Raw genomic sequence first — 17375 nt, 5'->3', positions numbered from 1 at the left:
GATAGATAGATAGATAGATAGATAGATAGATAGATAGATAGATAGATAGATAGATAGATATTGATATGTTTTAATTCTACAAATTAATCTATTCTATATAATGTATGTATTACCTTTCAAATTAAAATAATAACTATTTAAAATGTAATTAATTTTAATCAAGTTTAATTGTTATTTTTTTTATTTAATACAAATAATTTTACATCACCCATTATTGAAACATTAAAACTGACGTCTACACCTAAACTCTACCCATCCTCAAATTAAAACAAACAAACTTACTAGTCCTAAACACTGCCCATCCCTGAACCCCAAGGACCCCTTACTGTCTCTAAACTCTGCCCATCCCTGTACCCTAAAAACCCGTATTACCTCCTAACTCTACCCATCCCTGTATCTCAAAGACCCTTCCCTACCACTAAACCCTACCCTTACCTTAATCCTAAAATCCCTTACTACCACTGAACTGTACCAGTCATGTGAACTCTAAAACCACCTTACTACCCCTAAGTACTGTCCACCACTGAACCAAAACAAAAACCTTACTACCCTACTTACTACTAACCTGCACTGATATTGCGCTTGCTGGAAAGATCTGTGTTTTGTCCAGCCCCAGTTTTGACTCAAAGTAGAAGGTTAATGTGTCTCCTGCAAAGCACAACATGTAACAATGCAGATGACCGATGTTATTTTATGTAGATAGGTAAGTGGGTTACTGCTTTGAACACAGAGATCCATATGTTACTTGCAGTTGCATTGTAATCCTTCTAATATAGCACAGTGAGCTATGAAGGATAAAATGTGACTGTCTACACCTTGTAACCCCCACTAACTTATGTTACATATCGTGAACATTGTTTTGCAAATGTATATGATTTATTGTATATGTCATGTTTATGCATGAAATAAAGAGCTCTGACACCCTGCATTGGGAAGAGTAGCGCTATCAAAGAAAAAATAGTGGTATTGATTTCTACGCCTCGTCAGGGTAGTGAGCGGTCTATAAATGCAATTTATTTTGTATAAATACTGAGAAAGACTAACACATCTGACATTCTTACAGTGCATGTATATCTCCTATACAGGGACTGAACATAGTCAAAAGCATGCCTCTCTTAAGTACGTGTGTAGTGCTAGCAAGGTGGGTACCTTTGTTTCCCTTCCTCTGCATTTGCATCTAGGTGAGAGGCTCCATACTGCTCCCAGCCAGGAGACTCGAACAAAAAAAGTCCTGATGACCCCTCAAATTCAGCCTTTGTTATGGGCCCAGCTGGAGTACGAAATAAGAAAGCCCCTTCCCCGCTTGCACGTTGTTGCGGATCGAAAGCAGACAATGTGCAGACACTGCTGAGTGTGTCCCGGTGTTTGAAAATTACACCAAGACGCGTTTACCATATTTCACAGTGGGGCCCAACTTCTTGACAGGTTGGACGGTGTCCACCATTTGAAAATAGTGGGTGGACACCGTCCAACCACGTGTACCCCCGACTTCTGCAGAGCATATTACATACCAAGTAACATAACTGATGTATATCACAGAAGTATAATATATTTTTTTTTGCTTAGCCATTAATATTTGGGCAATTTTTCAAGTAAAGTAATAACCTTGTTCATTATTATCATTTTTGCTGGAGTCCATTGGGTATTAATAAAGTCAAAACATCTCCTTCTTCCATTAAGAAACAGGAGCAGATTAGAGTGGAGGGAAGAGAAGGTTAGCCAGTTGCTGAACGCTAAATTGAGAATTGTTGATATTCCTTCTTTCCACTGTTATGTCGTCTTCTAACGAGCCCCCTCCCCCTTTGCCAGCTGTTGAACACTCAACTGAGGTTTAACATTAAGTATTCTTGACTTCTGAAAATTCTTAACACGTTTCAGTGCCCTCACACTCACCTGTACCCTTATTTGGGATGTGACTTATCCCTTGCTCCTCTTTCTCTGCCTGTATCCAGACTCAAAGTCTATTACCACACTAACTGCTTTGCTCTCATATTTCTTTGCTCGCCCTCTCCTCCTGCAGAACTTGGTAGACATATAATTACTGTTCACTTTTAGGGATTTGTAAAGAAACCCTTCTGTTGAATGTAAAATCCATTGACATGTACGGTAACGTAAAAAACAACACAAATAAACCTACTGTATGGATCAATGTGGGCCACATGTGGCAACAGAAGAGTTTAGCATAACACAATCATCCAAGGAATTTAGATGACTAGTTTAGGGACTACGACTGAGGCGAGTAATGACCGAGGACCTACGGGGCTTACAGTCTTATGAAAGAAGCTAATTAGGAGGAATTTGAAAGTGTTAATTTGAGTTGCAAGTGTTTAGGTCTAGATGTAGGCTGAAATCACATCTAATGTCTGCATTTGGGAACCAATGTGGCCAGTGGGTGATGAAGCTGTAGAGGATTTGGGAATGTAAGAGTCATGTAGGGAGTACAGACAGCTGGTTTGAGCAAGGTAAAGAGAGTAGGCTAAGAATGAGTTTGTAAACCAGAGTGTGGAATATAAGGAGGGTTTTTCACTAGAGAAGGACTTTAGTTTTCATCAGCAACAATTAAAAAGGTATGGTACGCATTTCATCACCATTTTTCAGGATAAAAAAATGTTAACTTTAACACGCTATATTCCAAAAATTACACTCAGTTTAATTTTCTTTTTCAAATATTGTAGGTCAAATTTGGACCCTCTAAACCAATACACAGATGAACAGATCTGGAAAGCTTTAGAGAAAACTCACATGAAACAGAACGTAAGTCAGTAAATGCAAGAAAAAAAATCTTGTAATTAGGTAATGATTTATTTACATGCATTTATATTAGTTTACAGATTTTCTACTTAAGTATGTGATAAAGCTTACTCAGTAGATAAAAGGCTGAGTAAACCGAGTTAGTTTGTTTAACATTGGCTACTAAAATTTGAGAAGCTGGCTCATATCTTAGAGTGCGATTGATATCGCTTACTAGACCTACATTGAGTGGAATACATTAATTTTTTTGTTTAAATTTGTTTTTATTACTTTTCAAAGAGTTTACATATGCATGAAAGACAATATCCATGCTATTATTACGGCCACATTTAGAACCTTCTAACAATATCGCTTAGACCTCACAGATGAGTTGGAGGTGCTCTACCGTACATGTTGGTGACATTATTGCCTCAGTTACATATTGAACCACAACAGGTGGGTCTTGTCATCGAAGATAAATTCCACCATGCATTCTGAATGTGGTTCTAGTGGTATCGTGTACAAAATGTTACAGGTCATTCATATCGGGTGAGCGCACAGATGTTATAGAGAAAACAAACAATAACTCAAAAACCAACAACAGCAGCTGAGACCGACTTCTGATTGTACGCTCCTCACTAAGTCCCCTTTACCTCCCCCTCCCTTTTCCTTCTCCTGTCCCCCCGATCCCTCTCGTCCCGTCCCTTAGATTTCCACGGAACTGCAACGCCATCCTCCGCACACATCGGTGTCCCTCCTAAGTGTTAGTCAGTGTATGTGTACCTGCGTGGTATGACAAGGGTTCACTGACAGATCGCCCGTCTCATATTATGGGAATGTCTCTCTCGTCATCCAGTCGCTGCTCAAGGCTGTCCCCCTCCGTGTGTATCAGGGCTTGAAGCAAACCCTCCCATTGTGCTGCCATAGGTGTCTTTCGCAGACCCAGCGTTTCCTCCCGTAGGATGTCGATTCCCTCTGATTTGGCCCACGCTAGGAGTGAATACCTCCATGCCTTTATGTGCAGTGGGTTTTGCGCCTTCCATCTCTTCGTTAGGAGTCGCTTGGCAACCACCAGCCCCAAGTCAAGGAAACGAGAGGTGACTTTTGTGGCCGGGGTCCTGCGAAAGTGATGTAACAAGTAAGTAGGCCATTCAAAGGATATGTCGCGGCCCCTGCATGCATATAGCGCTTCACCGACAGCCCGCAAATAGGTGTGTAGTTTGTGGCAGCCCCACAACATGTGCACCAGTCCAGCTCCTAACTCCGCACAACGGGGACATGTCGCATCCACGCGGTGAAAGTACCTATTGATCTTCTCGGTGTGAGGTATGCCCTGTGAACTATGAATAATTGTATTTGGCGGAACTGAATGTTTCTGGGGATGCGTTTTGGGCTCTTCTATATCTTTTCACACTCCCTGTCCTCCAGCTGCCGCTCCAAGTCTGTCTCCCACCTGCAGCGAAGTGGGTCTAGTTTTATCGCCGCATGCGTACGAAGGGATGCCGCAAACCATCGGATTAAGTGCCTGCCGCGGCCCATAACGTGGAGGTACTGTATGGTGAGATGTTGACTCGGCTCTTCTTTCATGTCCCCCCACCTAGAAGCTAGTGTTGTGATCAGTGAACGGTGTCTTAAAAATTGTCCCGGCGGGAGCCCCAGTTCTTCGATTAGGGATTCATATGGTATGAGCGTGCCATCCCGATATAGGTCTACCAGGATCTGTATGTCAGCTTCGTGCCACTCCATAAGTTCCAGGGATGTAAGCACCCCAGGCCCGCTGGGGGAGCCCACTAGTGGTATGGCCGGTGCGTAGGGGACTAGTCCTCTAGTGATGTATAGACAGCGGCGGTAGCATTTGTGAGCCACTGCTAGAAGGAGTGGAGCCGGCGTTGGCATCTTAGTAGCCGGGTGAAAAAGTCTAGTGATATAGTCCAGAGAGAGGGGGGTGCCATGGTCGCCGTGTAATCGCGACCTCTGTCCGCGAGCCATTGGGCTATCCACTGCAAATGTGCAGCCAAATAGTAGTGTTCGAAACAGGGTGCAGCCAGGCCCCCCTGGTCCATGGTCAAGTATAACTTTTCCAGCGCTATCCTATGACGCGCATTACCCCAGAGGAAGTCTCTAAGGAGTGTAGCAAGCGTGTTAAAGAAAGCCGCCGGGACATACAGTGGTAGGTTAACGAAGTGATATACGAGACGAGGAAGAATCACCATCTTAGATTGTGCCACTCTGCTTGTGACTGTTAGCGGAAGCGTCTTCCAGAAGTTCATTTGTGACTTGATGGCTGTCACCGCACGTCCCAGGTTGCCATGAAAGAGGTCAGCCGGTTGACGGTATATCTGGATTCCAAGATAGGGGAACGTATCAGCCTTCCACTGCACCCTTCTACCGGCCAGAACATAGCCCGGGTCTTGAGTGTCCACCCCAAACGCGTAAAGACAGGATTTATTGGCATTCACCCGGAGACAAGAGAGGGCAGCAAAGTCACGCAATATGTGCTCTAGCTGAGCTGGAATAGTTTCTACATCTCTCACGAAGACTAGAAGGTCGTCTGCGTACAGCGAGACCTGGTGCGTTGCATCTCCTAGGGGTATTCCATCTCCTAGCGATGCTCGCAGAGCCGCTGCCAGGGATTCGATTGCCAGCGCGAACACGAGGGGCGACAGTGGGCATCCCTGCCTGGTTCCTCTGCGTTTTGGAATGGCATCGGAGATGTATGGCCCTAGCCGCACCCGGACTGTGGGGTTTTTGTATAACAGGTCAACCATCTTGAGAAACCCCCAACCCAGGTCATAACGCAGCAGCACCGCCGCGAGATAACTCCACTCCAAGCAGTCAAAAGCTTTCTCGAGGTCTAACACCAGGCACCCCGCCCTAGGCCATTCCCTCCCACTGTCTGTCGCCACCTGAAAGAACCTCTGCAAGTTCAATGATGTATTGCGCTTGGGTACAAATCCATTTTGGTCGTTGTGGACCAGTTCGGGGACCACCGGCGCCAGGCGTTCCGCTAGCAACTTAGCAAATATTTTGTAATCTACGTTCAGGAGTGCCAAAGGTCTGTATGACCCTAAGTTTTCGGGGTCTCTGTCTGGTTTGAGGAGGGACATCAGGTAGGCCTCTCGCATCGACGGGGGTAATGTGTGGTCTGTCAGGGCAGTGGAGTAGAGGGTATTTAGGTGCTGCGTCAGAGATTCCCGGTAGGCCTTGTAATATTCAGCAGGCAGGCTATCCGGTCCTGGCGTTTTCCGGGACACCATGGACCCAATCGCTTCCCCGATTTCCTCCAGAGTAAGGGGACCATTGAGTGCCTCTTGGTGTACTCTGGAGGCTGTTGGTAACTGAATAGATGTTAAAAATCTCTCTAAGTCGGGTTCGGCGCAACGCCCCCTGGATTGGTACAGTTGTGCATAATGGTCTGACATCACTTTGTGTATCTCTCTTTGTGTGTATACTAGGGAGCCCTCTGGCGTGCGTATGGCTCTGATTGGTGCGTGTTTACTTTCTTGTTTCAACAGCCAGGGCAAGAGTCGGCCCGTTCTGTCTGCTTTGGCGTGTGTGCGAGCTGTGTAGGCAGCGTAGTTATGACATCGCAATCCTTCCATGAGGTCCGCATGTTGTGCCCTAAGGTTCTCTAGTTGGCCTGACTGTCCATCCCCACCCTCCCCTTCTCGTTTGTGTTGGAGTAATTGCGATTCTATGCGAGTGAGTGCCAGAGTCAGTTGTTTGAGTACATTCCACGTGGCCCCGAGGCAGTGCCCCCTAATAGCTATTTTGTGGGCATCCCACTTCACCAGTGCGGAGCTCGCCGTCCCCTCGTTATGCTTGAAGTATTCCAGGACGGCCGACCCCAGAGATGCACGGAATTCTGGGCCTTCCAGTGCGGAAGGCTGGAGGCGCCAGGTGGGTATGGGAGGGTGGCCAGGTACCCAATTCAGTTTTAGCCGTAATGGATTAAGGTCGGAGTGTGTCCTTCAAGGTATTCCGCCACCTCAACCAGGGAGACTAGTGAGTGCGAGCCCACCACCCGATCCAATTACACATGTAAGTCGTGAGTCGCAGGGTAATAGGAGTAAATACGGTCTGTGGGGTGCAGGACACACCATATGTCCAGTACTGCCCAGTGTAACAACCAGTCTGCGAGGGTCTGCGCATTCGGAGCTGCAGTCGTTGTCCGGAGTGGTGGGAAGGACCTGTCTATGTGCACATCGAGTACTGAATTAAAATCCCCTCCTAGCAGCCAGGGAAGCCCAACGTAGGGAGAAAGCATTACGGACAATCGCACAAGGAACGAGGATTGATCTGTGTTCGGGGCATATATGGCGCCTTATAGTATCTGTTGGCCATTAAGTGTCCCCCTCACTAAAGTGTATCTGCCGTCGGGGTCTGTCACTGTGTCCTCACAGATGAATGGGGTGCCCGCTCTTAACCCAGATTAGTGTGCCCCTCGCGTGCGCTGAGTATGTTGTGCAATAAATATGTCCCCTTCAGCGCCTGCGCAGTCTGTCGAGCTCCGGCTGGGTCATGTGCATTTCCTGCAACAGGGCGATTGCGGCCGAGTGTCTCTGGAGATATGCAAATATGGAGTAACGGCACGCAGACGTGTACATGCCACGTATGTTCCATGTGATTACATCAGCATGTGTCATTTCTGATAGTGGTGATTGACAGGGACGCCAGGGACGAGGCGTCTCGCAGGGCGCGGAGGCAAGGGACCTGTATGGGTGCGTCAGAATGCTGCATCAGATTCAACAACATTAAACAAACTAGGAACATCATAACATCTGGGGCGGTCATTTCGCAATGGCCGTCCAAACTTCTGTAACACTGGAGTATTCTGAAGTAGGACAATGTGTTGCCTATGGGGGGTGCGTGCTAGTGATGTTGTATTATAGCCTTCCCCTTTATTTCCAGTGTAATAAGTGTATAATGAATCTAAGCTCCAAAGGCGTCCCGTGGGGCCAGCGGTGTATGGGCCTGGCAGCCTAAGCAGGCGTGTATGTGTCCTCCTCCTATATCCATGTTTTGCCCGGTGGCGGGCATCCCATTAAGGTATTGTCTCAGAGTGAGGGTCGTGTGATGTGTAACCCAAGGGGCCCACCCCCCAATGTAGCAGCCAGCAAGACTATAAATTTCAGTAAGCAGTGTTCTACTTGCGTGAGCTGCTTATGTTAAAGTACATCACGTCATCGCTCCATCATATAATGCCATCAGCAGTTTGTGGGGTGATCATTGGCAGACCAAGATCTTCTGAAATTTCTGTGGATGGTGACGAAGAGCCACTGATCACCAGCATGTCTTGCGTGTAACAGTCCAACCGTTCATTGATATTTGGAGAGACAAGGGTCGCAGCTGCTTCCAGCGCGTCCTGTCTTTCCTTCATCAGGTTTTCTGGGGTTGGAGCTGTAGCCCCGAGATTCGCGGTCCTCAGGTGCCCCCGTCTCCGTTGTCGTCTGGTTCTCCTGCTCGATGTGTTTTCGCCGTCTGGGCCCGAGGGCCGCACGCCCGTCCACAACCCCGACTACTCTAGCCAGTCCCATGCCTCCTCAGGAGAATCAAAGAAGCGGGTCCCGTCTTTCGTGACCACTCGTAGTCTGGCAGGGAACAGCAACGAATATGGAAGCTCCAGGGACTGGAGTTGACGCTTCACAGCTGTATAGTTGCTCCTACGACTCTGCACTAGAGCAGTGTAGTCTGGGAAGAGCATAACTTGGCTGCCGCTAACTTTGAGGGAGTCCATCTTACGTGTTTCACGGAGCACCGCATCTCTGTCTCTATAGTTGAGTAATTTAAATATGAACGGACGTGGTCTGGCACCTGGTTGAGGTTTCTGCGCTGGTATACGGTGAGCCCGTTCAACCACAAACTGCATGGACAATGTTCCCTGGGGCAGAAGATCGTGCAGCCATCGTTCTGTGAATTGTTCCGGGTTTCTACCTTCCTCGCCTTCCGGCAGACCCACCACGCAAATGTGGTTACGGCGAGAGCGTCCCTCTGCATCTTCTGCCCGATCTTCCAGGATGTGGACACGGTCTATCAAATCCTGTAGTGCAGCTGCATGATTTTGCGTCACAGGTTGGAGTTCCTTCAGTGTTTGGTCGTGTGCAGTGACTTTATCAGCCAGCTTTCGCTGGTCGGCGTGAAGCAAGGTAAAGTCCGAGGTAACTTTGTCAATCCGGGTCTCCAGGGAGGTCCTGGTGTGGTCCCTTGCAGCACCAATCCGCTCCACTGCCGCGAGGACGGAGTCCATTTTGGCCGCCAGGGCTGTGGTCGTTGGTTCCGACATCTCCCCCGTAGTCCCTTGCATAGGGTTGAGGCTGGCGGCTCGCAGGTGTCCTTGTTGTGTCTTGGCCCTCATCTGGCCCATTACAAGCTGCTGCGCCGTGGGCATTCGCAGGATACAAGAAAAAAAACAACGTGCCGGCAACGGTGTCACAATTAAAAGGTCCTCGTCTGAGGGGATCGCCTAAGAGGTGTGATCAGGTAGGTACTGTATGCGGCTGCCTCGCCGCACTACACCCCTTGTGTGTAGTATTCCTGGCACCAGACTGCGGGGTCCGTGGGTCGTCTCTTCCGGGCCTGCTCACCGGCGGGAGGATACATTCGGTCTTCCAGAAGTATTGGCGCACTTGAACCCAGTGGTGCACGTGTGGCAGAGTGAGGGCAACTCAGCCAGCATCGAGTCTCTAGTGGCCGTTTACTCGTCAGCAGCGGCGTCCTTTGGGTGTGGGAGCGGGGAACTATAGCAATCTCTCACTGTCAGTGTCTCTACCATGTACCCATCCAGTAGCGCGCTGTTTGTTTATCCCTCCGGCTCCGGTTGGGGGCTTCATGGGGGTCCTGCAAATACCATAGTTTTTCGCCAGCATCAGCCAAGTTCCCTACAGGCCGCCCACAGTGAGCACCGCCCGCACATCCACTCTTGCCTCCTCACCGGTGTTACATATGCTTCCTTCTCTGTTGACACCTGGTCCCGTTGCCCGTTCACCACGGGCCACTTCAGCTCCCCAGTAATAGTCTAGGCCCAAGCTCCCAGGGGTCCCTACCTCGTCTCAGGCCACACTTCTGCAGTGGCGGCGGTATTCCAAGAGCTCCCACCGGGACCAACAGTGATGCCTGTCACGCTCCGTCGCGCTCCTGCGCGTCGCAGGGGTTCCAGCTCCCACCCGCCGTTTGCGCCGCTTACCCCGTCTCAGTTGGCTGTTCCTGAAGCAGGCGCCTATACGTTGCAGCTCCCAGTTCTCGGGCTTCGGCGCTGCCTGTCATGCTGCTCTGCGCCTCGAGGGGCCTCGGGAGATTTCTGATCCGCACTCCCGTTGCTCGCCGCAGTTCTTGACAGATTCCCACCACTTAGCCGCCGACACCGCGCAGCCCACAGTGCATGGGGCCTTAGGCGGTGTGTCCGCGGCGATTGCTGTCTCGGGTGGCAGGGGAGTGCGGGTGGAGGTGCTCAGCAGTCACTACGACGTCAGTATGCTTGGGCGCTCCTAGCTCCGACACAGGGGGCTTTTCACTGTTCTTGTCCGCCACCACCCCGCACGAATGAACTATTCGCGCACCTTATGATTTTCGTCTGCCACAGCGCATCGGCAATATTCCTGAGGGATACCGCAGCACGGCTCCAGTCCTCCGGTTGTGGAGGAACGCTTCCACCGTCCGATCACGCCGTTTTCGGAGACTCTGCTGCAGTTACGGGGCAGACACTCCACCGCGGGCGGCAATCTTCTGTCACAAAATGTTAGCAGGGCCGTGCGCATGTCACTTGCACCGTCGCTCTCCCAGCGGGTCAAACTGCTCAGTTCAATGCTTGACGGATGCAGCGCGCCTTTCGACGCCCGACCCTGGACATTGGTGTCGTAGATGGCACTTACAGGATAAATATTTCGGATAAGAGGGGATTGATGGACGGAACACTAGGATTTGCGTCCGCCATGTTGGCTGGCTAGCCGCCTTGAGTGGAATACATTAATAATGAACATATTTTTTGAAAATAAGATAGCTATAAACAGTCTCAACATATGTAGACCAGTAACTTGCCAGTCGGAATCTTCACCAGAAATGACACAGAAGCAGTTTCGAAATAGTGCATGGTATCTTCATTGAAGAGTGGAGTCCCTGGATTCATAACTAAGAACTCTGGTTCTAATGCATATTTTTCCCAGAGATTCCTTATCTTTCTTAATATCTCCAGACTTCAGAGTGAAACCAGTAGACTGTCATTATGCACAAATGGATGGTAGGTATCCCGAGACTGGCTTCCTATGACAGTGAGGTTTCTGCTCCAGAAAGATGCTGCCTGGCTCCTTGGAGGTCAGTTCTACTTTACAGTGCGTCACAAATGCTAGGATCTGTAGCCATTCTGTCTTTGGATTTTATTTAGACACTTGTTCGAATTCCTTTGAAGCATTACTCTCTTAAATCAAGGGATAAACACTTGACAAAATGAAGGCAAACCTTGCCTTTGTTTGATAGTCATGGAAATGGCATGTGGTGTTTGAGGCCGAATCATAACATTTATATATCTCTGTTTTCTTTGCCAGAAAATGCACCCTAAATCAATGAAAGAGAGGGAGACCAAGGGTTTCCTGGCCTTACATCTGACTTCAAAGCTCTTTCTCCTTCTGGGCCCAAGATGAAAAATGTATTAGGAATCATTCTCCTCCTACGAATGATAACTACCACAAGATGAAAAAGGAGACACATAGAAAGTGCACCTTGAAATCTTCTTTCTGCTCTAGGCACGGGATCATAATCAGCGTGACTCCCTGGCACTCTATGAATAGGCTTGTCCTTGAGTTGTAGCAGATATAATCACTAGCCTGCTCTTTTTGTCAGGTCCAAAGGAAGAGGCTGCTTTCATAGAAACATACTGAAAGTGTTTTGCCTCCAACACCCGTGTCCTATGGTGCAACTGTTGGGATAGTCAAACCAGCCCAGTACACAGCTTTGTTCACTTGACTTCTAAAACCTCTTTTACGGATTTGGAATTGGAAATTTCTGAAAGGAAGTTGCTGGTGATGTCACAGACCGTACCTCCAGGGCCTGGGACTCCAGGAATTGCATGTCTGTAGTTCTTGGTGCAGAACATACCATGCTTTTCGAATAACTCGCCAACACAAAGAAAATAAAACTACCTTTACTGTCACTGGAGCCATCTTCTCATAGAATACCTAGAGTTTTCATTTGTTTAAAATATACGGAGAGCTTGATGTTCCATCTTTTCCTTCTTTAGATGATGAAAGGGGTAAGGATGATGTCTTTAAAGCAAACATTTCTTGATACACCTTGACTCAGACACCAGCATGTTACCTGACTTGCAAAATGGAAGTGACTAGGACACCCTTCCCAAGGTATATTTTCCAATGCCCAATGCTACTTCTTTGGTGAATGCTGTTTTTGCAGTTGACATGTCAGGCCCAGTTATCCAACCCCTATGGAACTGGGGGTGGGGGAGAGAGGGGGGGTGCAACCATCTAATTCTTGTAAAAAGTATGACCGTTGGTCGTGGACCTCAGAAACAAAATAATACAGCAAGCTCACTGAAACCAAGTGCCTCTTTTTTAAGGTGTTGACTCTGAGGGAGTAGTGAGATAAAAAACCAAGGCTTAAATTTGGCTTGTAACCTAGGTTTAGTTGCCCAGATACTGGTAACAAATATTATTCATTAAATGCATTGTCCAGTCAGTCAATGTTCTCACTTTAATAAACAAAAGAAAATGCTTTTATTCACAGTTAGGTTGAATAATTTAACCTGAAACTGATTGCTACACTTTAAAATATTTCTAAACAAATGTTTGGATACCTTGACTTCCTTGATTTGTTAGGAAAAGGTTACGCAGTGTATAAGGAAACAGGCTTTTTGCAGGTTTCTCCCCACTTTTTGCCCCCATTTGGACTATTAGCTGCTGCTTTTTCGGCGCTGAAAGTGCACCGAGGCCTTCTGTCCAGACATCAGTGTCAGTGTTCTAATTGCAAAATGTATGTTGAATTGGATGTGTCCAATTGTCAAGTACTGACTTACTTATAATTCCCTAGTGTGAGAAGTTGGCCTGGTATATGCTGTCCAAACAACCCCTTATTGATGATAGGTTAAAGACAACCTTTATTGAAAGCTATCCTAGTGGTAGCTATGGAGAGCAGCCTTCAGGCTAAGTCTTGAAGGAATGTAAAGCAGCTTGTTTTACCAGATAAATAAAAAATATAAAATATATGTATTTATTTCTAAACACACCCTACTAGTCTCTTTATGAGGCTAGAGGTCCAAACACATAAGTTACACTTCAAATAGTACAGTAAAATAGCACAAATACACGTCAGGCCCTAGGGGCGAGCCAAACCATACACTAAAATAGTGGTATAAGAACCACAACTTAACTAGACACAAGGCCTAGAGCCTGTAGAATCGCTGGGACCCCAAGGAACCACCCAAGGTAGTGACACAGGGCACCCACGGGGGCCGTGTGCAGTGTGAGAACACAGCCGTGAGCTCCCGTTAGCTTCTATTAGGGAAAGTCGTGGTTAGATTTTTAAAGATTAGGGACCAAACCCTTTGGAACTTAGGAAGTTCGAGGGTCAACACCCACGCGAGTACTGGAGTACTCGAGTTATCTCACCCAGGGAAGCCGGGTGCATAGGTGTCAAATGGTGTCGGGCTGCGTCGTCGATTTCAATGGGAGCTGGCAAAGAAGTGCTGCTGCCGGGAAGATGCCAAGTGTCCGAAGAGATCCAAGCCTGGATCCAAGTCGAGAAGAACCTGAAAGCAGAGGGGACAGAGTCTGGGTCACTAGCCAGTGACCAGGAGCACGATATGCGAATGCCCACCGATGTCGGGTGTTTCAGGTGAAGAAGGTGAAGCTTGACTCTTCAACCACGAGGACCAGCGGGCGTCGAGGATGACCAGGAGCTGGATTCGAGCTGTCCCACGAAGGATGTCGAGTGCTGCAGCGTCGGTGCCCGGATTGGACACAACAAGCCTTGGCAACAGCAACCCACGCAGAAAGGAGAAAGATGCTTCGGTGTAGACCAGCAAGGTCTGAGGGACTCACCACGCGGTAGGGAGTCAGGGCACATCTGGAGCAACCAGGGAAGCCCAAGGAAAATCAAAGTTGCCTTCACAGGGACGCACAAACCAGGGATCGCGAAGAAGCCTCAAGCGGAAATGCAAGAAGCGGGCTCACGGAATACTCATGGAGTGAGGCCCACAATCTTCGGTGCAGATGCTGCTCGGGCGTGAACTACAAGTAGCCCAAAGCATGACTTCGAGAGACGTCGGGAAGTCAATGCACTTGCAAATGTGCACGGTGACCAGGAGTTCCAGTTCCACGTTACTCACAAGGGCTGTGGGTCGCAGCTTTGCTGGGGACTCGGGTCGGCCTCTGAGAAGTCTGGAAATCCTCTTCCTGGGCTGCAAATACTTTAGAGTCCAGCGGGAGCTTCGGAGATGCAGACCGGAAAAATGCTTCGTTGGTGCCTGCCAAGCAGGAGAGTCACTCCTTGACTCCAAGGGAGATATCTTCAGTCCTCTAGTCCTGAGTAGAGTGTCGAAGTTCCAGGATTCAGCTTCAGAGTTTCATCCAGGGATATCTAAAGTCCTGTTGCCAGGGGATCCTTACTTATACCTAAGGAAGGGGTTGGACTAACTCTAGGGACCCACCTAGGGGAGGGTTTGGAAAGAGGGGTGGCTAGTTGTCCAGTTTCGCACCAGAGCAGGGGCTGGAAGCCCCTGAACCGGTTTGAGCTGGACTATGCACAGGGACACCAAATGCGCCCCCGGTGTAGGATTTCAAAGTACTTTGAGTGTGCTCCCACCCAGCCCGAATACACATTAGCCTGTCTGGGAGGTGGTTACACCTCCCTTTGACAGGAAACCTACTGTCCAGGCCTCCCCTGCCGGAGTTTCGGTCAGCAGCAGGAGGCCAGATCCGTGTCTGTGGCTGCAGCATCCATTTTGTGATGCCAGGGCTCTGTTAAGTTGGTACTGGGTATACCGGTGCTGCCATGTCTCTCCCTCTAGAAGGGTGGGATCATATTTTCACATCAGAGATTGATGTGGGGGTATGATTCCAAGGTGTTTGACACCAAACACATGTTTCTGTGTGGCCAGTCCAAAGTTAACATTAACCGTTTTAGATATAATGCACTTAAGAGTATATGGTCAGGCTGCACTACTGACAACCCCGTAGAAGAGATTCCGAAGGCTGCAGAGGGGCTCAGCTCATGCCTGGGCACCCTCTCACATATAACCAAGCACTCTGCCTTCAGAATTGATAAGGCCTGCCATAGGGGCGACAGATAGGTTTCTATGTGCAGTATTAAGTGAGATATAGTGAACCTATATCTCAGTAAGGGGTGCATGCACCACCTTACCCAAGCTGCAGTAGCAGACCTATGGTGTCATTTTGGAGGGCTTTCCAAGGGTGGCATAATACATGCTTCAGCCCCTGGTAGGCCTCTGGGGTACCTATGCCCTAGGTACATAGTATACCATATACTAGGGACTTATAAGGGCACCTCAGAATCCAATCTGTGATTTACCTAAGGTACATGGAATCAATTTAGAGAGGAAGCAGCTAGGCCGGGGCTCTGAATAGCAGGGTCCCAGCCAGACTAAAGTCGAAAAACAGTGTTACAGCAGCAAAAAGTGGGGGTAACCATGTGAAGCAGATCCTACTCTCCTACACAACCCCCCCCCCCCCAAACGCAGGGACATTAAACTAACCTTGACCAGTTGAGTCTTCATGTTCTAAGTGGAAATATCTGGAGAGTCCATCTGCATTGGCATGGTTACTCCCAGGTCTATGTTCCACTGTATAGTCCATCCCCTGTATGGAAATGGACCACCTGAGAAGTTTGGGGTTTTCACCCTTCATCTGTTTTAGCCATAAGAGGGGCTTATGGTCTGTCTGAACAATGAAGTGAGTACCAAACAAGTATGGCCTCAACTTCTTCAGAGCCCAAACCACAGCAAAGGCCTCCCTCTCAATGGCTGACCATTGTTTCTCTCTGGGGGTCAACCTTCTGCTTATGAAAGCTACTGGCTGATCCTGACCTTCGTCATTCAACTGTGACAGTACAGCCCCTACCCCCAACTCAGATGCATCTGTTTGCACAATTAACTTTTTGGAGTAATCAGGACTTTACAGAATGGGAGCAGTGCACATGGCCTGCTTCAGGTCATCAAATGCCTTTTGACAGCTAACTGTCCACTGAACCTTTTTGGGCATTTTCTTAGAGGTTAAGTCATTCAGGGGTGTCACTATTGATCCATACCCCATGACAAATCTTCTATAATACCTAGTCAGGCCTAAGAAGGCTCTCACCTGAGTCTGGGTAGTGGGAGAAACCCAGTCCATTATGGTCTGGAATTTTCTCTGCAATGGTTGAACCTGGCCTCTACCTACAAGGTGGCCCAGGTACACAACCTGACTCTACCCTATCTGGCACTTAGTAGCCTTGATAGTTAGGCCTGCCTTTTGCAGGGCCTCCAAAACATTCCTCAGATGGACCAGGTGATCCTCCCAGGTGGAGCTAAAGACAGCAATATCATCAAGATATGCTGCACTATAGTCTTCCAGGCCTGTAAGGACTTGATTCACCAACCTTTGGAAAGTGGCAGGGGCATTCTTCAAACCACAGGGCATTACAACAAATTGATAGTGCCCACTAGGGGTAGAAAACGCTGTCTTGGGCTTTGCTGTAAAAGGGAGCGGTCTTGTCCGTAGAGTACCAGGCAGGACAATCAAACTCATTAAAAAAGGGAAGACCTGGTTACCGCTTTTTGCTGCTGCTATTTAATTTAATGCCTAGACGATACTGTTCATAGGCGATTGTGATTTTATCCCATATATTTATTACTCACTTTCTTACATTTTTGAATTTTACATATGTCTGAGGACGACACAGAATCCATGTACTTCTGAATATACATGAATAACAATGATAATGAAAAGAGAACAAAACACAAACATTGTTGGAACAACTACAAATAATATGATGACAACATTAAATCATTACACCAGCATATATAAATTCAAACAATCCTAAAGTGTTGCTGTTTTATGCCTCAGTTGATTAGGATTGATTTCACAAGGGCAAGATTTCTGGGTGGCTTAATGTGTAAATAAGACCTCCTCAGAAAAATAACTAAACATTAACTAGTGACTGGCCCTTTGTGTAAAACGGAAAAGCCGACGTGTTTCCAATCTCGTTACTTATTTTACGAGATTTTCATCAGGGCTGGTCACGGTGTAACCTGTTAATTAAATAAAAGGAACACATGAAGGTGGGCTCTTTCTCACAATTTTGTTACAGATATAAACACTAGTAGAAATTAAAATTACCTTGGTCTGTAAAGAGACTTGCTCTGGTTTCTTAAACTATAGAAGGCTGAACCTATAGTAGTGAACATAAAGAGACACGGACATCTGGTCTCAATTTCGATTAATATTTATCGTTGAGTGTCTTGTTTTGTGTGTTTATCGCTCCAGTTAAATAAAAATGATAAGGACTTACGTAAGTCTTGTTTTTTGATGATTTTTTGATGAATGGTGATCCGAAAAACCTTTTCAACAATGTGACCTGAAAGCAGGTTGAGAAAACAAAAGAGAATGACCGCGGTGTTTTATAAAACAAGGTCAGGTCAAAGAAAT

General features: G+C 47.6%; 1 protein-coding gene across 3 annotated transcripts in view; it reads left to right on the top strand.

Moving 5' to 3' along the window:
• LOC146805541 (ATP-binding cassette sub-family C member 5-like) overlaps nucleotides 1-17375 on the top strand; it is a 1766780-nt gene that overhangs the window by 1640189 nt on the left and 109216 nt on the right. For all 3 annotated transcript variants that reach the window (XM_085622799.1, XM_085622798.1, XM_085622800.1), the window contains one exon: nucleotides 2676-2754. In XM_085622799.1, coding sequence (XP_085478925.1) covers nucleotides 2676-2754 — 79 coding nt within the window. The remainder of the gene's footprint in view (nucleotides 1-2675; nucleotides 2755-17375) is intronic.

Source organism: Triturus cristatus, chromosome 8, assembly GCF_964204655.1.
Source record: "Triturus cristatus chromosome 8, aTriCri1.1, whole genome shotgun sequence".
Lineage (NCBI taxonomy): Eukaryota > Metazoa > Chordata > Amphibia > Caudata > Salamandridae > Triturus > Triturus cristatus.
This window is presented reverse-complemented; position numbering and strand designations above follow the sequence as displayed.